The 25,603-nt window shown below is 40.6% G+C and overlaps 1 protein-coding gene across 1 annotated transcript in view; it reads right to left on the bottom strand.

Moving 5' to 3' along the window:
- Positions 1-25,603, bottom strand: part of Kcnab1 (potassium voltage-gated channel subfamily A member regulatory beta subunit 1) — a 294,743-nt gene that overhangs the window by 21,263 nt on the left and 247,877 nt on the right. Inside the window, exons 9-11 of the mRNA XM_008837446.3 lie at positions 5,775-5,860; positions 4,996-5,116; positions 3,643-3,737 (exon numbers count right to left, since the gene is read on the bottom strand). Of these exons, the coding sequence (XP_008835668.1) occupies positions 3,643-3,737; positions 4,996-5,116; positions 5,775-5,860 (302 nt within the window). The remainder of the gene's footprint in view (positions 1-3,642; positions 3,738-4,995; positions 5,117-5,774; positions 5,861-25,603) is intronic.

Raw genomic sequence — 25,603 nt, 5'->3', positions numbered from 1 at the left:
GAGGTGTTTAAGGTTTTGGATTTTTTTTTTAGAGGAGAGTTAGTGGAAGGAGAGAGGGTGATGGACTTAGAGTGGCACTGGAGAGGGGGAAGATAGTGATGTGGAGAGGGAGTTTGAGTTGGAGAAAGGAGGAGAGATGGGTTGGGCCCTGGAATGGGAGGCAAGGGAGAGTACAGCAAGGGGAGCATGGGGAGGACTTGGCTGTGCCTGAGGCTGGGGAGCAGGAGGAGGTTGGGGATGGACCCTAATTGGAGGCAGTTCATTGGCTATGACAGGATCAAAAGCCGAGGGAGGAGGAGGGGGAGGAGGAGGAGGAGGGGGGGAGCAGGAGGAGGAGGAGGGTATGGGAGAGTAGATTCTATTAGGTGTGATGGTACCCATGGGACATCTACTAGGAGATGTTAAACAGATTGGAAGAAGCAGTGTACTGCTCAGCAGTGCACTCAGAGCTTAAGATGTGAGTTAGAACTCCATTGTTAAAGGGATGGGTCCAGCCAGAAGAACCTTCCAGAAAATTCTCTGTTGAATCTTTTTTAAAGAGCCCCAGAGAGTTTTTTTTTTTCTAATTTGATTGATTCTTCAATTGATTCTTCAATATAACAGACACAAAATATAGAAATTCAACAGCCACTGTGAAATATAAACCATTTACATATTCAGTTTTGGGGAGGAGGAAGTAAAAGTTGCCAATGTACCTATTTGCCCAATTCTAAATTTTTCTACTTTTAGCACTATAATTCATTCTTAACTATGTCCTGAGTTGCTTCTTTCAAGTGGCTTTTCTAAGTACATACATGTTACTCTGAAAACACTCAATTGATAATTCAGAGCCTTGAGAGTCTGCAGCACTCTGAAGCATCATACTTTATGAACAACTGCCTTTCACTTGTAAGAGCTCTTAATGTTTATTGTTAAGGATGTTCCAGTGGCTACAGACTTGACTCTGTGAAAGCAAACATACAGATAGTTCCCAAGTGACGTTTGGCCTTGGCCACCTTCAGATTTTCTATGTGATTCCCCTTCTCCTTTTGCTAGTGCATTTGGAAGCTTTTTCATCTGTTTGTGGAGTTTTTTCTCAAGTGGTAATGGTGGTTAGACAGTCATGCAGCCTAAACGCAGCATAACAGTTTCTTCTCTCAAAAACCCGGGTTTGAAAGCAAACAGAGATGTCTTTGGGAGACAATGAACTGACAACCAAGATTCCTGGGCTCTCCAGGTCAGTATCATCCATTACGAGTTTATGACCTTGATGTTGCTTATGTCATGGTGCCTCAACTTCTGCATCTGGGACAAGGCTGTCCTCTTATAGGGTTAATCTGAGAACAAACACCCTGCACTATAGAACAAAGCACTATGGAAAGTGCTTTGAATTTTTCAGGAAGTCATAAAAGAATACACAGATGCTCTCCAACTTATAGTCTTTTGACTTTGGATTTTTTTCTTATGTGCAAAAATGTATTAATACAACCTTCTGTTTTTCACTTTTAGTGCAACAGTCAATAAATTACATGAGTATACTATTCAGTATAAAAAGGCTTTGTGTTAGATGATTTTACCCAACTGTAGGCTAATTTGTGTGTGTGTGTGTGTGTGTGTGTGTGTGTGTGTGCAATTTAAGATAGGTTAGGCCAGGGGCTGGAGAAATGGCTCAGCAGTTAAGAGCACTGGCTGCTTTTGCAGAGGACCCAGGTTCAGTTCTCAGAACCCACATGGTGGCTGACAATCACCTCTAAGTCCAGTTCCAGGGGATTCAATGCCCCCTTCTGGCCTCTGCAGGCATTGCATGACATGAATGCAGTTACATACATATAAACACTCATACAACACAAATTAGTAAATAAAAAAATTTTAAAAGGTAGGTTAGCCTAAGCTATTTAATAGTCAATAGGTTAGCCATAGTAACTGTATTTTTTGACAGGACATTTTCAGTTTAGAGTGGGTTTATCTGGGCCCCATCATAAATAGAGGAACACTTGCATAGCAACTTGGCTTAGCTACAACTGACTTTTGTGTTCATTTCTTTCTGCGAGGATAAAAGGAAATAAATGAAAACTCATAGCTGGCCACTTGGCACATAGTAGATGCTCAGTAAAACCATAGGTTAGTACTCTCTTCTCTTCTTGTCCTTTATGCCCCTCTTGCCGTCCTCCTCTTACACATTCTTCCCTAAGATGCTTTTAGTTATTTTCAATTTTCAGGAACAAGATCTCATTAAATATTCAGAGATAACTGCTTTACATTAATTAAAAACAAACAAAAACAAAACCTAGGCATGGTGGTGCACGCCTTTAATCCCAGCACTTAGGAGGCAGAGGCAGGCAGATCTCTGAGTTCCAAATCACCTGGAGCTACAGGAGATCCTGTCTCAAAAAGACCAAAACCAAAAACAAAGCCTGGAAGCACTGCCATGTCGGCATGCTTTAGGGGACGTTTATATCTTGTTATTTTAAAGAACAAATAAATTAAAAGCTCAACTTTAATAGGCAGAAAGGAAAGTAAAAAGCTCAGAACTTTGAAAAGGCTAGGGAAGGCCCCTCTTGTAGGTAGTCCCAGCTACACTGATCAAAGGCTTGGGCTGTTCTGCTAGCTAATGCTGATGGAGGCCTGGATCAGGCACATGCCTTCTCTTATGATGATTTTGCCTTGTCTGTATTAAAGATGCCTATATTCTCTTTCGCTTGCAGAGTCATTTGTGATTCTAATGTTATTGAACATTTTCTCAAGCTTTTAAAATGCAGACATGTTGTTATGAATAAGGAAAGATATTTGTAGTACTCCCCAATAAATTAGTCACCAAGAGGTCCTGAATGGAGATATTTTTGTTTCTATGATTTTGAAAATCTTTATGCTTCAGAGCAGAATTTAAGTTACAAGACTCAAGCAGAGACACACACACACACACACAGCATGAATGGGAATAATTTGGGAAGAGGAAGGGAACTAGGAGGCAGGATGGGGACAGGAGAGGGTAATGAGAGAATATGGACAAAGGACATGATATAGTTGAATAAAAATGTCACTGAGAAACCCATCACTTTGTACAATGCATATAGACTTACAGACAAAGAGTCAGTGGGCAGAGCAGAGGCTGGAGGCTGGAGACACTGCTAAGTATCTGTCTCCCGTGACCCTCTCTCTTTACCCTGGGCCCCAACACACAGAAAATATAAGACAACCTCTAGCCATACTCAACTACAGCTGTTAGCCTCAAATGGACTAAGCCTCTATGGATTAAATTTTGTTTTCTCAAGAAAAGGAAATTAAATCCTCTTATATAGAAAAGGGATTTTGAATTTTGACACTTCCAGACATAGAATGGAATGCTTTCTTTAACATAAGAATAAGTAAAAATGTAGGGATTAGAGCTCTACAAGTAACCAGGTCATTGGACACTTTTCTTCCAGCCTCCAGAAAGGGAAAATTTTCTGTGCAGCAGATTACAAAGGGCTGACTAATGATGCCTGGCCAGGAGCACAGAGACCTGGAAGAGGCTGAGAGGGGGTCTGACAGAGGCCATGGCTGGCCAAAGCCATGGTCTGCTGCAGTTGGGAAGGCCTGGGCTGCTGCAGAGCCCTTCTAATGTGGCTTCTTCCTTCTTGCCACCCCCCACCCCCAAAGACTTCTAGAACTTGAGGGAAATACCTTCAATGAAGCCCTGGAACTTTCGGGCACCCCATTTCCGTATTTTCCTGAGATAATTCCACAGGCGAGTGGAGACCAAGTCATTGCACCAACCCCTAGGGAAGGAAAGAAAAGATCCTTAGAAAATTGCTTGTGCAAAGTGGAATCAAATGTGAGGGTGTGTTTAAACAGAGCTTAGTTAGTTAATAGAAGAAAGCTGGCCAAATAAATGAGTTAATACCATCCATCTTTCCATTACAGCTTAGGACTTACAAATTGTGCTTCATTCTTTTATAAACCAATTAAACATGCACTATCTGTTCTTGGGAGTGAGCCATGTAGGCAAGCTAAAAAATATGCCCTATCCACAATCTTTTCATAGCAGTAATTCATAGATGGAGAGCTAAGAGCCTCCACTTGCAAAGAAATTCAGTGCTTGGCCTCTCTGTTCAGTATCTGACACAGGCCTGGTGCATAGCAAGAGCACAATGCCTAGAATGTAGTAAATGCCTGGTAAGTAGCAGAAACAACAGACATTGAATTTTTATCTTTTTTTTTTTTTTAAATCCAGCTTTTCCTATTAATCGTAGGAAAAGAGTTGTTTCTGGAAACTGGAGAGATGGCTTAGCAGTTAAGAGCACTGGTTGCTCTTGCAGAAGACCTGGGCTTAGTTCCCAGCATCCACAAGGCAGCTAACTATCCCTAATGCCAGTTCTAGGGGCTCCAATGTCCTCTTTAACCTCCTTGGTCATTGCACGAAAAAGTGCACTTACATACATTCAGGCAAAAACTCATACACATAAAATTAAAAAATTTAAAAATAAAAATGGCTGTCTCTGGAAACTGCTTTGATATTTAAGCCTGAAAATATGGCCTATTCATGTTTCTAATTTCCAAAGTCCTTGTGTTTATTTTGTATATATATATTCCCATCCCCAAGCACTACTTCCACAGGAATGTCTTGTACCTGGCTTGTTCATTATTGTTGAATTCCCTCTATCTCATTCAGAGTCAGGCACAGCCTGGGAAATGAATGTGTCTATCTACCCATTTTGGGAGGTCTACTCATAGATGCATGTTTGAGCTACAGCAAGCTCTCAAAAAAGATGAGTTTCTCTACTGGATCCTCATTGTGTATGCATTTTTGAATATGCTGAGTATAGTTCATATGCTGGTCACAATTTACAACTCTGTGATTTTCATCAGTGATACCTTGTAGACTAAATATGGACAGTCTCTAAGATATGCAGTTCTTGTAATTCCTGTATTAATTAGGAACATTTAAGAAAGCATTTTACCAACCAACACTTTCCCCCCAAATCACTGATTCTCATATTGTTAAAAGTAATCAGTAGATATGATTTTGAAGATTACCTATTTTATGGTAGAGCTCTGGTAGTTGAACCTCTACCTTCTCTCTCTGGAAAAGATGGTACTCAGCTTGTTCACAGACTGGTGGGATCATATTGAATTGCCGTGCGACAGAATAGGCTTCCTAGGGAGGGAAGAGATTGCAACTGAATTTATACTGATGAGTGGTAAAGCTTCACTGTGATTCATTTACATGGGAAATTTTCATGTCAGTGAAGTCAATACAAATCAAGGAAAAAAGCCAAGTAACCTGTAGAGTTATGTCCACAAATCTCACTTAGCGCAATGCCAAATGTGAGAAATCCTTATTCTTTGAGAGTGTAAGACTTAGTAAAGTCCAGGGAAAACTAGTCAAAGTTTGAATTATAGAAAATGAATTAAAGAAAATGTAGTTTGACTACCATTAGGTCCTTAAATAAAACTCAGACTAACATAAAAATGTGATCTGTATGTAGTATGTTGCAATAGTTACTAATAAGCTTATTATAAGAAAGCTAGAATACTCTGTCATATATCTCATTAGCTGTGAGAGTCACTCTGCCCTTTTGCCACCAAAGAACATGCTAAAACATGATTCCTATTAGGGATCTGGACTCTTCTGTTGTGTTCTGAACTGCCGAGCTCCAGCCCTGATACCCATCTCTTTAATGATGGAATTGATTCTAGAATTCCAATGTCATGGTGATTGTGAGAAAAGTCTACAAGAGATCTTTCAATTTACACACAGTATCTAAAAATCAATAATGAACTCAGTAGCCATTTGCAAATAGAAATGAACTCACCATAATCTCCATAGCGCTCCACCTTGAGGTGCCCCAGTACATGGCCATGCCTTGGTTGATCACGTGTGTCATAGCACGAACAATTTCTATGGGAGCCCGAACAGTGGTCCATGAGTGAGCTTATCTACTTTTCAGAGTTATGTGCCTTTCTCTCTCCTCTTTTCAAAGGTTAGAAGTTCAATGCAATTATTTAATATAATTACTCTTATACTGGTAACAACGTACATTCAATATTGATGGTTTGGAGACTGGACAGTACTTTTAGGTAAACTGACACTCCATTTTCAGGTTACAACAATAAAATTAAGCAAAATCGAATGTTTAATGACCACTATAAGTTCTTCCTTTACTTTTATTGCTTGATAGTTCTTGGTCTGATAAAGGAACACATGATTAATCTCTTGTAGAACCTGAATATCTTGTTCACCAAAGTGAGAAGTGAGGGAAAGTATTTGTTTGACTTTGTAGAATACACTCTTTAGGGTGGATGGCCTGTCTCTTCTGTATGTGGGATTTGCAGAGCTGGTCTTCACCATCAATAGCTGCTTAATAGAGATGACTCAGTAACAGTGTGTTTAGCAGGAAGATAAACATGTAAAATTCTGAATGAACAGTTGAAGGGACAGAGGCTCAAAACCCACTTTGACACACCCTGTCCTTGACCACTTTGAACCAAACTTTGTTCTGAGACACCCATGTAATTGATTTCACCAAGGTCTGCTGGTGGGCCCACCCAGTTTACTCACTAGCCTCTTCTAGCCAGACATCACATTTCCTGATCAGGAATATTAATCCTCTCCCCCATGGGGTGGAGCTAAGCTAATCCTTTTGGCACCAGCCAGATGAGATGCAGAACTAGGAGGCAAGAAGAGCCTTAAGTTCAGTTCAGCAAAATCCTCAGGCAGGGTTGGATTTCTTCTACAAAACAAGTCAGATACACTTCCAGGATGCCAGATTATTTGACATATTTAAGGGTTGTAGTCTTCGGCTTCTCGATACCCCAATAATACCTGTAAGCAAATGCTCTTCAGAACGTTGCTCATGAGTTAGAGTAGACGCATTCTTTACCCCCTCCCTCCTCTTCCCTCCCCTACCTCTCTATCTCTTTCTTGTTTTTGGTTGAGACAGAGTGTCACTATGCAGACCTGATTGGTCTAGAATTCACCTAGTAGAACAGGCTGGCCTCCTGCCTTTGTCTCCTGGGTGCTGGGATTGTAGGTATGTGCTGCTGCACTTGGCTTGGGGTAGATGTATTCTTATTTGTATGTCATAGAAGGAAACATTAAGTTGATAGGGTGCAGGATTTGGGATGAGAAGGCCAGGGTTAGGGTCTTGGCTTCTTTGTTTAGTTTACATGTGTCATGTACTTGGTTAGTCTGTTTAGAAGAGGGGAATGTATCCATTACTGTTGTCTCCTCTCCCAGAGATAGAATTTGGTCTATGAACTAAATATTTTTCTTTCCAATCAATATCTGATCACAGCACCTAACTTATAAGGTTCATTTATCCTTTATTAAATAAATATGGTAAAAGCTGTAAGAAATGGCTTCTCCCTCTTTTAGTGTACAAATGGAGGTGATAAACCTTTCTGGAGGTTGGAGCCATTCTTCTGTATTTCTGTCCCAGATTAGATACCTCCATCGTTGTACTAGGTCCCACCTTGTTCTCATCCTTTTTTATCCAGAGCTAGGAGTTCATCCAATCAGCAGCATTCATTAGGCACATGCTATTTGGGAGCTGGAGATGTTAAGGTGCCCCAAACATGTTGGAAGCACTAAAGAGGTCCACAAAGAGCAACTGAACTGGAAGACTCCCCCATCTGACCTCTGCAGTCATTTAGGGAGAAGACAGAACAGTGAGGTGGCCAGGACACGTAATGTTACTGAAACCTTGATTGGAGCAGTTATGGCAGAGAGGAAGCTGTGACTGTTCTCGAACACTCGTTTACTTACTCGACTCCCGCAGTAAAAGTTTGGTATTTACCAGCCATTAAGCCAGTTTCTGGATTCACCAATGAGTAAAATGAAGTTCCTAGACTCAATGAGTTCAGAGTTGAGTGGCAAAGATGGCGAAGTAAACAAGCAATTATAAAACGAAAAGTGCTATAAAGAAAGCAGAAGGGGGTCTAGATAGGAAATGAAAGGGAAGATCTACTGAATTAGAGTCAGAAATGTTCCACTTGTAGCATTAAAAGGAGTCAGTCATTTGAAGCACAGGGAAGACCATTTTAGGAAGACGGAACAGTATGTATAGAGGTCCTAAGCAGGACAGAGCTCAGTGAATTCCAGTGATTGGAAGGAAGCCAGGTGACAGAAGCCTAGCAAGGAAGGTCAGAAATATGAGACGAGTTGGCAGAGGCAAACAAAGCTATTTGTGTTATTAAAGGTTCAATGGGATTGTTGACATTTTGAGGTAAGGGAAGGAGACAGTTTGTCATTCTAGATCATGTGCCAGAAGGCCATCCCTGTCTGTGCTGTGGACAATCAGTAGGAAGGAGAGGCTTGGAGTAAAGACCTCCAGGAAGGTTCTGCAGTGTTGCAGGCAGGAGACAAGGGTGACCCAGAGGAAGGTGGTGGTAGTTAAGACAGGCTGAGTGTGGTACGTAGAAGACGGGGAGGAATCAAGACTTCTCCAAGATACTTGGTTATTTACAGAGAGGAGGCATAGGGTTTGGGAGGAAAACCAAGGGCTCTTCTTTGGATTCAAGTAAACTGGAGATACTATGGGTGAACTGGAGGTGGTGTTGATGTTGCTGGATATGTGGAACAAAGCACTGTCTTGGCTGGACACTGGTCTGTTTAGGAGGGTGGCCTATTGATTGGGCTGTCATAGTGGCAGAAGTCCGAAGAGAAAAAGAAGTTCACATTGCCAGCCTGAGGTCACAGAGAGGGCCTTGTGCAGTGAGTTGACTGATCAGGAGCCAGAGGGCAGGGACGTTTTAGAGCCAAGAACAGTAAAGTGATTCAAGAAGGAGGTCAACTGGGTGGAACATGGTGACCATCCAAGTCAAAAGGCAGCAGACAGGGCTGCACACATGGAGAGTGACCATAGACCATAAGAGCAGTGCCAGTCAGTGTGAGGACCCAAAGTCAGGGTGGAGTGATGGAAGGACAATGGGGCAGGCAGGCAGGCTTTGGAGACAACTTGTACAAGCTCAACAAGTTTTCAGATGAATGCCCCATAGAAATAGGGCAGTAACTTAAGGGTTATTCAGAGAGGAGAGATGAGAGCACTGGGAATGACCTAGAATGAGTAAGTCACCAGTGAGGCCCACTAGGGATCTGGGAAGGGAGGACAAAGAACACTAGGGTCCAGGCAGAGCACCTGGGGTGGGGAGCAGGGACCAGAGCACCGTGGTGGGGGTGCCAGGAGCAGGGACCAAGAGCTGAGTTTATGGAACTCATAGTGGGAGACAGACGTTCTCAATTGATGTCTTCTCAATAAACTGTGATGCAGATGAAGAGAGGCGATGTGAGAACTGAGGCAAAGGTGAGGCAGGCCTGCAGTTACAGGTCACTCCTTCCCCCTGCTGTGTGTGGCTTTGGCTCTGAAGAGGAGAGCTGGGGCGGGAGGATGGGGGCCGGAGGTAGCCAGGCACCCCCGTGGGAGGAGGCTGCAGCCAGCAAAGCAGTTGTGGGAGAATGGAGAGGTCACAGCTGGGGATTCATATTGCCCAAATGAAAATAGAAAAGTGTAATTAAAAAATCCCAAGTTACCTGACAGGAATAATGTTACTGACAGCTCAGGTGGGTTTTACACGGTGATAATATGGACAGACAGTAGAGGGCAGCATTGTTGAAAGAAAAAAAAAAATCTAGTGCTACTGTTTATCGCTGTGAGTCATCAGAATTTTTATTTATTTTTACTTTGATACAAAAGTGTAAGATTTATTTTTAAATTTAAATTATTACACATATATATTTATTTATTGTTTGTGTGTGGGGGTTGCACATGCCATAGGAACGCACTTGTTGAAGTTGGTTTTCTCTTTCCACCATGTGGGTTTGGAATAGAACTCGGGTTGGACAGTCAGTGCCCTTACCTGACGGGTATCTCTTGGGTATTATCTTGACAGCCCTTGGAAATGCGTTTAAAAGGCCTCCCAGCCATAATATCAATGCATCGATTCTGAGTGGGGAAAGGACATTAGAATGACCATTTAGATGCTGCATTCATGGACGTCTATGATGAGGTCTGCCCCCTGAGGCCTGATGCTGCCTAGACTTTCCCTGAAGTCTTAGGCCCTGCTGTTCTCAGCTCTGTCTGCTCTCTAGAAACACCTTAGGTAAGGCTGAGTTTTAAAAACTACCCATGCCCAGGCTCTGCCCAGGTCTGTTATACTAGCATCATGGCTGAGGGCCTGGCAGGAATAGCTTAGAAACCTGACTTGAATGATTCTCATACTCAGCCTGGGTTAAAAAATCCTTTATTTATTTGTATCTCTGGTCTCAAATTGCAGCCTTTGGGCCAGGGGCTGCAGTAGCAGCAGGAACTTGTTAAAAACTCTCAACTTATAGTGTTCATAGTGCTAGAAGGTGCTATACATGGTACCAGAAGGAAAACGTAATCATCAACCTTACCCAGCTATAAATCCCGTGAACAACAACTGGCCTGGTAATATTATAGGGGTAACCAACCACTCTCTAATTGAATTTAAGGTCACTTCATAGGATGAAGTCCATATCTGACATTGATATTAGGCTTAGGAACCTGAGGCTAGACAGGTCACAGGGCATGGGGGAGAGCTATGTGCAGAGTGCTTATCCCTGAATAGGACACTTATATCAAACTTCTGCCTCTCAAGGTTCAGGGATCATTGCAAAAGAGGGAGATAGGCAAAGATTGTAGGATCCAGAGGTGGTGGGTGACCACAAGGAAACAGAGTTCCAGACAGCTGGTCAGTTACTCATAAGAGCTCACAACAATGGTGACAACATGAACAAGTCCCATGAGAACTTAAACCAGAAAAAAAAAATCTCAGCATAATCTCAGCATAGACATGGGGAAGTGGGTAAAAAACCCCAACTCAACCTAAGGAACTTTTGGCAATCAATAGCTGCTGGAAGTGGGAGAGACAGTGTCTTTCAAAGATGGGACTCCTGGTAGGTTAACCAGGCCCCAGTGGATGGACCACACTGAAGGACATTTGGGCACACAAATTAGACTTTATAGGTCTTGTGTGTGTGTGTGTGTGTGTGTGTGTGCGTGTGTGCGTGTGTGTGTGTACTCCAGCACATTAAAGTGGGTAGGGGGCAGTAAGGGGAGGTATGAATAAGGGAAAAATCAATTACCATCAAATTATATTGAATGAAAATTACAAAAAAAATCAATAAAAAATGCTCAGCCTACAGTCCTACCTCAAGCCCAATGAACTACAAATCATAGAGTAGAACCCCACAGCTCTCTGAATCATTCTGACACCCTAAAGTTTGAGCATCACTCACTGTTCGCTTCCTAAATAAGCTGTTTCAGTGGCAAAGTCCACCACAAGTCCTCTTATGCTTTCACTGAATCCAAAGCTTCGTGTGGCAAATTAACCTTTAGCTATCTGCCTTCGTACTTACAAAAGCAGACAGCAAGAGTCTGTCTTTCACAGAATTCACGCACATGCACTTTAACATGAATTAGATCACCTGGATAATTTAACTAAAAATGCCTAGGTCCAGGTCCCTTTCTCCTCCCTATCTGAGCTGTTTCTTACATGTAGCTCAGCCTGGCCTGGAACTTGCTAGGTAGCCCAGACTGGCTTCAGACTTGCAATCCTCCTGCCTCAGTTTCCTATGTGCTAGGGTTACAGGTATGCATTTCCATGCCTGGCGTGTGTGTGTGTGTGTGTGTGTGTGTGTGTTTTAATTAGCTCTCAAATCTCAAAAGTTTGAGAAAGACTAAATGATCAAAGACTTTCTTAAATCTACCACCGTGGGGTTCCTAAGGCAGCTGACTATTTCCTGTGCCTTCTGCACACAGCTGGCCTTAATAAATACTGCAAGTCACTTTTACTTCTCTGGGTATTCTATTTCCATCTGTAAAATGAGGATGATACTGATCCTTCAGAATTTGTTCAAAGCTCCATGTGGATTATACATACAGCTCTTTCAGAAACTGAAGCCAGTAAGTAGACTGTGGCCTCAGTTGTTTCGACATTTTAGTATATTCTTTCAGTAATGGAGGTCATCTGTGTTTAAAATATGGATTTTCATTCCAAAGGAAATGATAAAACCTATTTTGAGTGAAAAAATTGGCTCATAAATATTTCAATTTTATAATCAGACTTCTTGCAAAAAATGGTAGCTTTGTATCCAACCCCCCCCCCCCAACCCTATTCCCTTCTTCTGGTAAATAGGAAATGCCTCTCGGAACTTCGAAAGTTGTAAGCAAGTACTTACATTATATGAGGACTAAACCATGAGGACTAAGGACATAAATATGTAGAAATTAGTGTTCAGATCAAATAATGTTTACTCAAATTAATTTGAACACAGAGACAAATGATAAAACCCAAAGAAACCTCGGAGGCCGCGCACCGCGGTTTCCTTTTACTCTAAACGAGGAAACAGGCTGGGAGTCTGCTGTGTTTGGACATAATTAAAAGCTGGGATATCGTGCTTGCAAAGTGCTGAGATAAAACTAAAATCATAATTTATTTAATATTTAATTTTATTTTACATTTCCCAAGCTTCCTGTAAATGTGTTATTATATTTTTATAATGGAAAGAAGAAAAAAAATTATTAACTAAGAAAGGCCCCACTTTCAACATTGACGTGTTCTGGGTTTATGCTGTTTTTAGAGGTGAAAAACAGTCCAGTATTGGCAGCGTTACATGTCTCAGTTCTCTGTGGTATTAAATGTTCTTTTTGAAAGGGTTTTAAATTTTCCTAAACTTTTAGACTTTATCTACATTTATACCTGTTTTCATATATACACATATACATTATAGGCTACAATCCATATATGAGGGAGAACGCTTTTTTTTTTCTTTTTTTCTGAGTTTGGGTATAAACTATAAAAATTTAGAAAGGAGACCAAGAGAGGGTAATATTTGGTGATGATAAAGGACTCAGTATAGGCAAAAGGACATATAAGTCTTGAAAGAGGATATAAAGCTTTTCTTTTCTAGTTTCAAATCCATCCTAGTTGCTTTTTTTTCCTTTTTCATGGTGGATATGTGAATTCAACTTTCTGTGTATTGGAACAGAGGAATCATTTTTGCATTCCAAAAGAATTCAACATGTATTACTCCTTTAAGGTAGTGATTTTGAAACTTGGGCTTTCTTTTTTAGTTCCATTGATGATTAATGCTGTAGGAATAGGACATGTCTGCTCTCTCAATAATTTGTCACACTGACCCGTTTATAAAAAGTGATTTAAAAAATATTTATTATTTTTATTTTATGTGTATGAGTGTACTGCTTGCATGCATATGTGCACCAGTGTCATTCAGTACCTGCAGAGATCAGAAGAGGGCATCAGATCCAGTGGAACTGGAGTTACAGATGGTTCTTAGCCACCATGTGGGTGCTGGGATTCGAACCTGGGTCCCTGCTCTTAACCACCGAGCATCTCTCTCTAGCCCTGGGGGAAGGTTTTTGAAACCTGAAATATTTCTCTTTTTTATTCTGTTTAAATCTATATAAAACTGCTCTATTAAAATGCTATTTAATATATAAGTTGTATTGCTAAATAAAGCATGTTTTAAATAAAAAAAAGAGTCAAGGGTCAGGGTAGAGGCTGACCCTGGCATAATGTAAGGATTTAAGGTTCATCAGAGGAGCTGTTATGAACATTAATAAAAAAAATGTCTAGACCTGGACACAATTTTTATTTCAAATCAATTTTCATTTCAAATCAGTTGTTTTATTTATCTGCCTTCAGTTATTTATTTATTTATTTATTTAACTCCAGAAGCTGCTGCTGCTGGTGGTCTATTTCTTTGTGGCTTTGAGAGCTCCCTTAGATTTTTCATCAGTCCATAATCTTCTGGACTGACTGTAGAGACCCCTGTGCTCATGGTCAGCTTAGTGCCTAGAGACAGAAGATGAATTCTTCTCAAAGAATTATAAAGCATCTACTCACAAGTAGTGCAGGATGTGTATAGTATGAACCAGGACTGCAAGCCAGAAAGATTTGCTGCTGGCTTCACCTGACAGGATTCAGTAGACTCTGATAACTTGGATATATATCTTGACGTTGCTGTATCTCCGTTTCTTCCATGTGAAAGAGCCAATTGATATTAATTAATCAGTATGTAATATTTGTAATAACCATTTAGGTCAGTAATATTTTAACCCTCATTGATGCAGAACCTGGATGCAGAAAAGCGTTGTCACTTGGGCAAGGTACGTACCCTTGAAGTGCTGGGATTGGTCATCTTGGAAGACTGTGTGTATAATGCTTTGTGTGAGAAGTGGCTGGGGACTGAACATAATGGAACATTTGTTTAATTGATCTCATTGTGCATTTGTGAACACATGCGTCTCATGTGTAGTCATATCCATTTCTTTGTGTTTCACCTGCTGGTGGCTATAGAACATGAAGTCTAAGTGATTTGGAAAATAGTGGCTGTTTTTGATTTCTTGAAGAAAGGCTTCAAATCTGGTGACAGAAAAAACGAAACCAAACCATAAAAGGGTTTTTGTCTGACTGAATGTCAAAGCTTAGAAAGTGATTTTCACAAAGTAGTTTACACATAATAGGCCTTCTAGAGCAGGGTGTTGGCAAAAAATTATTCTGAATAAAACCAGACTATAATCATGAGGCTAGAAAAGAAATCAGATACCAAGCCAAGTCAGTAAACCTCTCAGAGCTAAAGAAATTGAATGTTGTTTAAAACTCCAAGAGTGGACCTTTATGTCTCTAAGAACAACAAGCTATCTATTCTAAGAGAACGCTCCCTACAGGGCATGTGGTCCTCAGGCTCTGTCCTGACATTCTGCACTTTCCTCTGAACTGAGACGCTTAGAAGTGAGTCCTAGCTATTGTCCAAATGTGGTTTCTGAGCCTCATTCCGAGATATGAAGCAGTTATTGAAATGCATACTTTAAGCTCATGTCCAAAGGCCTTGAACAAAAGCACTTGTTGGTATACTGCTGAGTTTATTAAGGTGCTGAATTGCCTCTGTAGGAAACCATGGTAAAAAAGATGTGACCATTTGTAGCCCAGCCCAAATGTGTGGAGGTTGGAACTGAGCAAGTTCTCTTGGACTTGTGTTCTGTGGCACAGGTTTTCTCTTTCTTAGCCTAAACCCTTGTAAACCCTTGAGAACAGAACAAATTTCAGATTTTTAAAAATCCTGAATATTTGAATATATATTTCATATATATGAAATAATTTTGGCATGGGACCCAGTTCTAAACAGAAAATTCATTTATGCTTCATATACCACAAACACATAGCTAAAGTTAATTTTATACAATATTTTTAGTATGCCTGTATTTTGACTAGGACCCAAAACACAAGGTCAGATTTGAAATTTTCCATTTCTGATGTCATGTCAATGTTGAAAGAATTTCAGATTTTGAAACATTTATGATTTCGAATGCTTGGATTAGGGATGTTCAACCTACCTCCTAGTAGCCCTTTCGCCCCCTGCATCTATCGCCTCAATTCAAAATGACAAATCTCTGGACCTAAAAATCCCATTTGTGGAACTTGCAAATAAGAAAAGTTCCCCTAAGAAAGACTGACCTTGCTGTGACTTCTCTGGAGCAGAGGAGGCTGTCCTGGGAACTCTGCACATTCCTTGCATACCTCTCCAGAGAGGGAAGTTCTGCCATGCTGTGTGTTTTTAGTATTATTTCTTCCTTATCAGACACCAACCTACTCTTTAATCCTAGTAGGGGTGACTGCTTATTTCACCTTTGGGTAAGAATGGCCAAGTGATTTACTCAAGACAAAGACATAGCTTTCTTACCTTTCACTTCTCTGTGCTCTGTAATACTTTTATTATCACATCTGATCCTTCCAACTTCCCATTTAGACTAACTGCTGCCTGCTGACACTTTCCAAGAAAAATGATGTAGAATGTGGATCATAAAATTGCACTTTTCCCTTCAGCTAAAGCTTAATCAAGACATGACCATTTCCTAATAAACCATTACCTTCAAATTATTGGTCTGTAATTCTCACATTTGCTTAATACGAAGTGATGGTAATTAAAGAGACATTTCCTGTCCTGATGAAAGGAGGTAGCATCCTTGCTGCATGTAGAGTATAATGCTATTATTACCTGTGTATGTCAGAAATATCTAGGATTGGTCAACAATGAAATGAATTCTAATTGATTAAAAATATTCAGAAGAGAGCTGGGTGTTGTGCCCCATACCTTTAATCCCAGCACCCAGGAGGCAGATGCAGGTAGAGCTCTCTGAGTTTGAGGCTAGCTTGGGTTACATAGTTCCAGGCCAATCAGGGCTACAGAGTAACAACCTATCTTAGAAAAAAAGAAAAATCAGAACAAGACTAAAATAAATGTGCTGCTTAAAATTTTGTTGAGAGGAAGGCAATGAATAAGCAAAATTAAAGGAACCAGTCTAACGGAATTAAAATTCCTGGACTGTGAAACTTTTCTAGATACTGGATATATCTTTGTGAAGCTAGAAGTTGTCTAATCTGTAGATAATAGAAAAACTTTGACCTGTTCTGGGATTTCCTTTGGTAATGTTATAGAAGTCAGTCTGTAAGAAAGGAACTTTTATAGTTTGAACATGACTATCTCCTAATGAGGGATATTCCCCTGATATAAATGAAAATATTAAAACATAAAAAGACTTTTTTCTACTAAAATTTTAACATTTTGAGCTTGTCAGGTTTCTGACTTCCGAGTTATTCTGGTGTGCAGATGGTGCAAAATGAGCATCTAATTTGATGTATTTCTTGTTCTCATGGAAAACATCATTTTCCCCTGGTTTGTTTATTGGCTAGTGCTATGGTGTCTAAACTTTTGACATTGTGCTACTATGTTATCATCTGTAAACATGTTGGACTGCCTTCATTGCTGCCCTGGGACGCATGCTGCCTCTGGGCCTAATCTCATGGTTGATCTTTTAGACCACCTCACCATGGATCAAAATTTCATAAAAGCTAATGTTTCTGGAGTCTCTACAGGTTGGGTATCTCTAATAGAAATGTTGGCATCCGAAAAAGGTGTTTCAAATTAAAAAAATTTTAACCTGAGGATTTGAATCTATATTCAAAAAGTTTTGGATTTTGGAGGAATTGGGATTTCATATTTTCAGAGAAGGGATGTTCACGGTGTCTTCCACTGTCAGCTCCTCCCATAGCCAGGAGGGATTACTGAGGCTTCATCAGAAGTGCTGCTAGCAAGTGTTTTAGTTACTTTTCTCATTTTTGTGATCATATACTTGACATGCAACAGCTAGAGGAAGGAATACCTTATTCTGGCTCTTGGTCTGATGAGATAGTCAGTCATCACAGGGAGGGCATGGAGTCAGGATCAGCTCCTGGCTGTCTGTGGTGGCAGGAGCTTGCCCACAATTTAGGCAGATTAGAAAGCAGAGAGAGGATAGAAAGTGGGGCTGGGCTATAAATCTCAAGGCCCATCTCCTAGAGATTCGCTTCTTCCACCTAGGCCCCAACTTATAAAGATTCTACAACCTCCCAAAACAGTGCTACTCACAAAGGACTAAGTGTTCAAACACATGAGCCTGTGTGAGACATTTTTCTATCCAAACCATAATAGCAAGTCCTTTTCTTCAACTTTACTTTTTAGGAGCCATGTTGGCTCTTCTTGGACCTTTAATCTTCTGTATAAATGTTTAATTAGGTTATCATGTTAATTAAAAACCTTGGTGGATTTGGTTGGAATAGATCAGTTTTAGCGGAATTGAGGTGTTTCAGATGTTAAGTGTTCCTGTTCATGATCTTGAACATTCACCATTCAATGTCCTATACATAACATCTTCTTTATAAATATTATAGACATAAAAGATATAAAGTTTAATAAATCCCTCCATATAGTTCTGCTTACATATTTGATGGATTTTTCCTTCTCGCCTGTACAAGCTTTTGGACTCTTCTCTCTTCCTTCTCGTTTCTCCTTTTTCCTCCCACCAATTGCTCTCAGTCCTTTCTCAGATAAATCTATGGTTTCTCATGATCTTTTCTTCACCTGTGTCTAAAAAGTAAGTTAGAAGCTAATGGGGAAAAGGGCACAGGAGAGGGGAGTAGAATTCAACTAGCAAAGCTCATGCATTAAATTTGATCCCTATCACACTGGCCTCGTTTGGGGAATGATTTGGTGTACTTTAGAAATTAAAACACGATGAAAATGCCTCTGTTCAATGTTCGCCTGAATGGGAGGCTATCCTATTTATTTTGGAGTCTCAGATGCTGTGGTCCATGCTAGTATAATGTGATAGTCTCTCTTATGCCCCTCTAATTCTATCATAAAACATGGGCAAGATATTTTTTGACCTAGAAAAGTCTCAAAAGCAGGTATTCCTAGGTGCTCATCACTTTCATAGATGATTTTCCATTTAACATGTGAATTTGAGTAACCTAATATTTTCCCAATGAGTGAATGAAAAATCTAGAACTCTATGAAGAAACAAATAAGGAATTTAAATGGTTATATATGTTTATTTCATAGAACCAATCTATTCTAATTTCAGAGTAGCCAAAAGAAACCCTTCTGGCATATCAGTAAAATTATGACAGAAGGTAACTCTGGAGTACCACAATAACTAAAATCAGCAACACACAGAAAAACTCATTTAACTATACCACATTAACAGGATCTAAAGATGATGTTATTAAGAATTATTAACTTTCTATTCTAACGTTCTTGACCTTTGGGTAGTAGCTTTTCTTATTGAGAAATAAGGATGTCTCTAACTTCTTGGTGTGTCAGTTAAGGGTTTTGCCCCCAAGTGTGTGTATAGTAAGCTATCAAAAACGCAGCTGAAAGTCTTTAAAACTAAGAGATTCATCTGCTCTTGTCACTGGAGGTATAGTTATACATGAGGAGGAGGGGTTGTTCCAACAAGCTACTGAAGACCAACTTTTCTTTTCTAACTCCCCGATATCCAAAAGGCATTTCCCCTGGGCCTTAATATGGCTTTCAGTAGCAGTTGAGGCTATGTGCTTCCTTGAACATATTCAGTAGGATCCTTTGCCTCATCATTTTATTCAAGACTCTGAGATTCATTCTGACTGGGCTGCTTCAGTTACATGAACCAATGACTTGAATAAAGGGGAGCGACAGGGTGATTGACTTACAACCTAACCTAGAACCCACCTACAGCTGAGGACCAGCCAGGGTAGAGGAGGCCAATCTTCCTGTGGGTCAGTCTCAGGAAAGGGTCATCGCCTGCATGAAAATCTGGTCACCCAAGAAGGCAGTGCAGCTACTATAACCAACTATTTCCATGGGCTTGAGTCTTATTGGGAACTCGAGGGAGGTGGGTTCCTGCCGAGGACAGCAGGGATATGGAGGTAGCTGACTTTATTGATTGCCTACTTTGTACTGGGCCCTGTGCTGGGAGCTTTCCTAACATTACTGCATTTAAGTTTTATTATAGTCTTGTGAAGTAGTGTTTTGAAGCTATTTCCTCTGAAGTGAAATTTTCCTTCCAGGAAGGAGGAGGAAGACTCATGACTGATGAAGGTAAGTCAACTTATGAAGCTCAGGAAGCTCATGAAACTTACAAGACTTGATAGTTATAATACTGATGAAGCCTCACCTCAAGGGACCTCAAAATTATATACATAGCAAACAATTGTTGGGAGGAGGCGACTCTTCAGTGGGGTTGCCTACAGCTTGAACAGGAGCTCCAGGAACACAACTTTCATGAGTTGTCACCCATGATAAGGTGAACTTTTGGGTGATGTAGCTGCCTTCAAGTCACCCATTCTTCTGTGAGTAACGCCCACCCATATTCTTGTAAGTAGCTCCAATAAACTCACTGGTTCACCTGGCTAGACTTGGATGGAATCATTCCTTTGGTCTATCATCAGTATCTGGTGAAGAGACATTTCTTGACATTTCTCAAGAAAAGTTATACAACAGATGGTATTGTTACAATTCCATTTTGTGTTTGATGAAATCAAGTCACAGAAAGATGAAAACTTAATGAAGTTATTTTTTAATTTTCCCTCTAATCCCCATAGTCAAAGAAATGAAGGAAAACCATCTTGTTTCATTTCTCTCCACCCCTGTTTGTGTCTCATGCCCACTCTTCTGATTATGCTGTTTGAAGCATATAGAATGATATCTTGATATCTGTATCAACTGAAGAAACAAGCCTTTGGGCATGTCAAAAGGAGATGTACAAGGCAAAACACTTGCTTTCCAAATGTTCATTCAGCTGCTAAAAATTAATTTAAACCAACTCTACCAGTTCTACAGGACAGCCAATATTTCTATCCCCATTATCAGTGGAATAGCTATTTTTATAATTGGGAGCATCTGTCATTTCATTGTAGATATCTGACTCAAGTCTTACAAATCTGATGTTTTAAACTGTGTGAATGTCATCCTCCTTGGTCAGACAGATGTGGACTCTTGACACATAGCTTCTTATTCTATTATCCTGTCTGGAGTTTTTTATTTATAAAACTTTCTGTGTATCTGCTTCTTAGGGTAGGCTTTTAGCTACATTTTAAAAGGCATGCTATCTTGTGGATGAAAGAATAAAGCAAACAACTTGCCAGAGATTGATCAGAGCAAAAAAATTACTGACTATAATAAGATTTTTCTACTGGCAAATCCAGTTTCATGCTCTGAAGGAAGCAATCTTTATTGTTTCTTTAATAGCATAGAGCATCGTTTTGGTCCTGCCATGGGAGATATCTGGAAGGAGATGCTATCCTAATTGTAATGACATTAAGATCTTCTCCTCTTACAACCAGTGCAGCTTGCTGGCAGCCGCTAATCCATTGTGGCTCTCTAGTGCTTATCTATATCTGCCAGGTATCTGGTAACCAAAAAGCTACTTTTAAGCTTGACATGGTGGAACAGAATGGTTTTCTCAGCCGTTTAACAACTGGACTTACTAACCCCATAATGTTTTAAATTTCACACTGCTCGATATGTGTAAAACATGGTGAGGCTGGCCTCATGGTGGCTGGGCAACTAGCACTGCAGGCCTGCTGTTTTGATTTGGGTGTGAAATGTCTCCAAAAAAGGTTCATGTAGTGATGACTTTGGTCCTCGAAGCAAGCTATGTTCAGAGATAGGACAATTGGAAAGTGATTGGATCACGAGTGCTCTGCCTTCATCAATGAATGTCCAATTGTGGATTCAATTTTCTAACAGGCTATGAAGACTATGAATAGGTCGGTGGTAAAGGTGACGGTAGAAAGTAATCAGAGGAAGTGGCTCACTGGGGAGCAAGTCCCTGAAGGTATATAACTTGGCTCTGGCCCTTCCTGCTAATTCTCTCACTTCTTCCTGGCTACCACAAGGGAAACAGCTTTCCTCTTCCATGTGCTTCTGACAGGATGGGCTGAAACCTCTGAAACTGTGAACCGAAATCTTTTCTCCTTTGGAACTGTTTCAGGAGTTCTGTCATGGTGACAAAAGAGATGTCTAACACAGCTGACTCAGAGGGGCTGTTCTGGAAGCCCCCGTGTTGAATTCCTTTCCCCCTTCCACATGGTGACTGCTTGTGTCTCTCTTTGGCACTTTCCTTCCCATATGTGGCGTTCTCCACTCTTCACTCAGTTATGGCTATTTCCCTCATTTTCTCCATCAGAATCTTAGCAAGTGTTTTCAGTGCTAAGGCTGTGCTTCTGCTGAATGAGCCACTAAAATGGCCACAAACACAAGCAGTATCAGCACTGGCTTTATCAGAAAAGTTTATGTAAGCTTTTTACTGAAAACTATAATAAAGATTTTAAACAGCATTTTTCTTCATAAATTCTTGGGTAAGATGGACATGTAGAGAAAATGTCTCTTGTTTATTCTGGCTTGTCCCTCCTTCCCAGTTCCTGCACTCACCTTTTGTGCATGCGGACACTTCCTGCACTCCAGGATGTGTTGAGGCAGAGGGCCACCATGGGAACGTGTCAGTGACAGAAAATATGTGATATTTTGTCCCTCTGAGGGGATAGCATTTAATCAGGCATACAAACTAGCTCTACCTAATTTTATACATCCTGAACGTTTGCATATCTTCATTCCATTTTTTTGTGATGCTCCCTTGCATTAATGTTAAGGATCTTTTATCTTCTGGGGTGTTAAAATAATAGTTGACACTTACCTAGCACTTATAATATGTGTGGCAATTCTCTAAACGCTTTACATGTAATAGAAAATTGATTCTTTGTGATAGTTTTATCAAATAGGTTACTATTATTACTATTACGTTATACACGAGGAAGCTGGGATATAAGAAAGCTGAGTCAGTTATTAAAAAGAAAGTATGGGAGCAGAGAGTTCCTGGGGAAATAGGAGGGGGTAGTTTGGGGTGCAGGCAATTGTCAAAGAATAAATAAAATATATTATTAAAAAAAGCCAAGCACTTTCCATTGAGATGATAGTAAGTTGGCTAGACTCTACCCTTGAAGGCTCTGAGGGTATGCAATTGGAAACTCCTTTGAGAAGAGAGAGAGCTTGGGGCTGGAGAGATGGCTCAGCGGTTAAGAACACTGTCTTATAGAAGACCAGGGTTCTAATCCCAGTGCCACATGGCAGCTAACAACTATCTGTAACTCCAATTCCAGGGGATCCAATGCCCTCTTCTGACCTCTGTGGGCATTGCATGACACAGGTGTACTTACATACATGCAGGCAATACACACATACACATAAAATCAAAATAAAAAGAGAAAGAGATGAGAGAGCTACTGTTATGGCTTGATCACATGGAACTACCAGGGAAGTGTTTTCCTGAGTTCAGTTGCACTCAGAAGCAATGGTGCTATGGTCCAAGGGGATCGGGGGGATTCTAGCTACTGCTCAAGCTGGCTACAAATCTTGGTGTTGTTCATGTGGTTCTGGTTTTGCAGACACATATAAAACAGTTATGGGGTCATACATTCTTAGACCAGAATTCCAGAGGAAAACCTGTGAGGACAGAATGTGTAGTAGGGTTGAGTTCCCTTCAGGGAGGCCCTGAGAGGGTAATGTGTGAAACTGTGATGGTGAAACCTAAGCTGCAACAGAAACCCCAGGATGGAGATGCCAGGAATGGGAAACATCTGAAGAGGGAAGCAGCAGGCAGTGAGTGGGGCCAGCCCAAGACAGGTCATGTGGGCTGCAAATGGTAGGCCATAGGCTGGGGCTGCACAGGTTGGTGGAGCTCACATCACAGTACCATGTGTCCCAAATGATGGACACAGAGGACACTTTACTGTTTTCTCTCCTGGGTTTTGGTCTTGCTTTGCTCCATCTTTCTTTGCTGTCCTCTTGCTTCTCCCTTTTGGAATAGGAATGCTTACTCTGTGCCATTGTCTATTGGGAGGGTAATGTAAATAATTAACTGATATTGTTAGTAATAATAATATTTGCATTTCCTGGGGCTCATAGCTAAGAGACCACTTTGAGTCTGACTAGAGACTGTGGGCTTAGAATTTTGAATGTTAGCCTGTTAAGACTGTGGTGGTTTGAATGAGAATGTCCCCCATAGGCTCCAGTATTTGGACATTTTGTCTTCAGTTGGTTTGCAGCTGTTTTGGGAGGTTTTAGAAGGTGCGGCCTTGCTGGAGTTAGACTTTAAGAGTTCTTAAGCCTTTCCAGATTTCCAGTCACTCTCCTCCTTCTGTGCCTGCATGAAGATGTGATTGCTTGTCTTTCTGCTCTGGCCACCTCTGCAGCCATGCCTCCCCGCCATTATGGACCCTTACCCCTGGAACTCTAAGCTCAAATAAACTTCCCCTTGGTATCACAGCAACAGAAAAGTAGATAACACATGGACTAAGTCTATTTTGCATTATGAAATGGCCATAAACCATTGGTGGCCACTGTGGAATATTCTGGGTTGGAGAGGAAATACTCCTTACAGGCGTGTGCTTTGGATGTTTGTTCCCCAGCTGGTAGGCTATTTTGTGAGGTTCTGAAAACTTCGGGAGGTGGGCATAGTTGGAAGAAGTAGGTCACTGAGGGCCGGTTCTTAGAGAGATGCTGTTCCTACTTCCTGTTACTGTCTGCTTCCTATCCACCATGATGTGAACAGCTCTCCTCTGTCACATACTCTTGCAACTAGATATTTTACCCAAGCATATGGGTCCAAATGACCATGATCTGAACTTCCTGAAACAAAGAGCCAAAATAAATTCTTCCTGTATGTGCCCTATGTCAGATAATTTAGTTACAGTTGTCAGAAAGCTAACGTAGTCCCTAAAGATACTTATTAATAAAGGAAAAATAGTAACTTTACAGTGGTAAAGCTTAGTCTGTCATCACCTTAAAATCAGGTGACTAAAGTTAACATCACCAGTATAAGGAAAATATTTTCTGCATCCCTGGTATGTTTCACAGAGAAGGACACAGCATCATTACTGTGATTTTTGTTCCTACTCTTTCTGTCATATGATTATATACCCAATCCATCAGGATTTCTATGGATTTCTCCTTCAGTATGGATCCAAACTCAAACCACTGTTGCTCCCCTTCATCTGACCATTGATTGTCATCTCTTGGATTGTGACATAACTTCTTAAGAGGACTCCCTGCTCTTACATTTGCCTCTACACTACAGTCACAGTCCAGGCCGAGGGAGCCTTCTGAAATGTAAGGCAAGTCATCACTTCTTGGTCTAAGATTCAGAGGCACCAAAGAATCTGCCCCTCCTCATCTCTCTCATCTCTTCCACACTTTCTTTTCTTTATCCTGCTGCAGTCACACTGATGTCCTGACATTCCTCAAACAGGTGCTCTCATCCCAGGAACTCTGCACTGCTCCTCAGCCAGAACAATCTCCTTATCCCTCGCCTCATTAACTGCTTGATGCCTTCAAGTCTTTGTTTAGCCCTTACCTCCTTGTGGCCACTGGCAGCTTCCTGAGTGTCTGTCCTCATTAACCTGCCTCTGTTTTCCCTTTTCCCATAACACCTGCCCTGTTCTAGTGTTCTACTTATTTAGTTTTTATTGTCTTACTGTTTGTTTCTTACCTCCTCTGCTACATTAAATTGGCCTCATGGGGGTGTGGTCTTTGTCCTCTTTGCTCGTATATCATCCTATAGATGCTATGATTGGCATTCAAGAAATATTAGGTGAGTATGACTGATGAGTGGGTTTGCACCTGGGTGCTGTGCTCTCCCGTGTTCTTGTCTGGGATGTCCTGAGTTTTATATGGTGACATTTAAAATGCATTCTCTAGGTGTTTTGAGAAAAGATTTTTCAAAATTTGGTCTTTTTCAGAGAGGGAGTAGGAGAAGTGGGAGAAGCGAACTTTTTCTTTTCATTCTAAATTTTTCTTTTTGGTTTTCATATTTATTTTTACCCCTATCTCTGTTTTGTTTTATGTAAATTCATGTGATATGAGTTTTTCTTCTCAACTCAGCATATAAAACACTCATTTTTAGGTGGGAATTGGATTTATTCTAATGATGTAATATTTTCCCTTTGCCCCAATAAAAGACAACATTGACAATAATTTCTTTTTCTTCCTATTTCTCTGTCTCCATTCCTTCTCTCTACTGGCCCTTAAAACAGCAATCTCATTTTCTTGTATAAGTAATCTATATTTGGATTTTAAAAGTTATGTTTTAAAGTATCTTGTTTAGTTTTCATTATTCTTGTATGATTGAGTTAACTGAAGCTAGTTAACATTACAGCCCCTCTCTCAGAAATTAAAACAAATAAACAAAACTTAGTATGGAGATGCATGTAGAGAGGATGGATAAATTTCAGACTGCAGAGGTTGAAG

This window comes from Nannospalax galili, unplaced genomic scaffold (genome assembly GCF_000622305.1).
Source record: "Nannospalax galili isolate Female #2095 unplaced genomic scaffold, S.galili_v1.0 scaffold617, whole genome shotgun sequence".
NCBI lineage: Eukaryota > Metazoa > Chordata > Mammalia > Rodentia > Spalacidae > Nannospalax > Nannospalax galili.
This window is presented reverse-complemented; position numbering and strand designations above follow the sequence as displayed.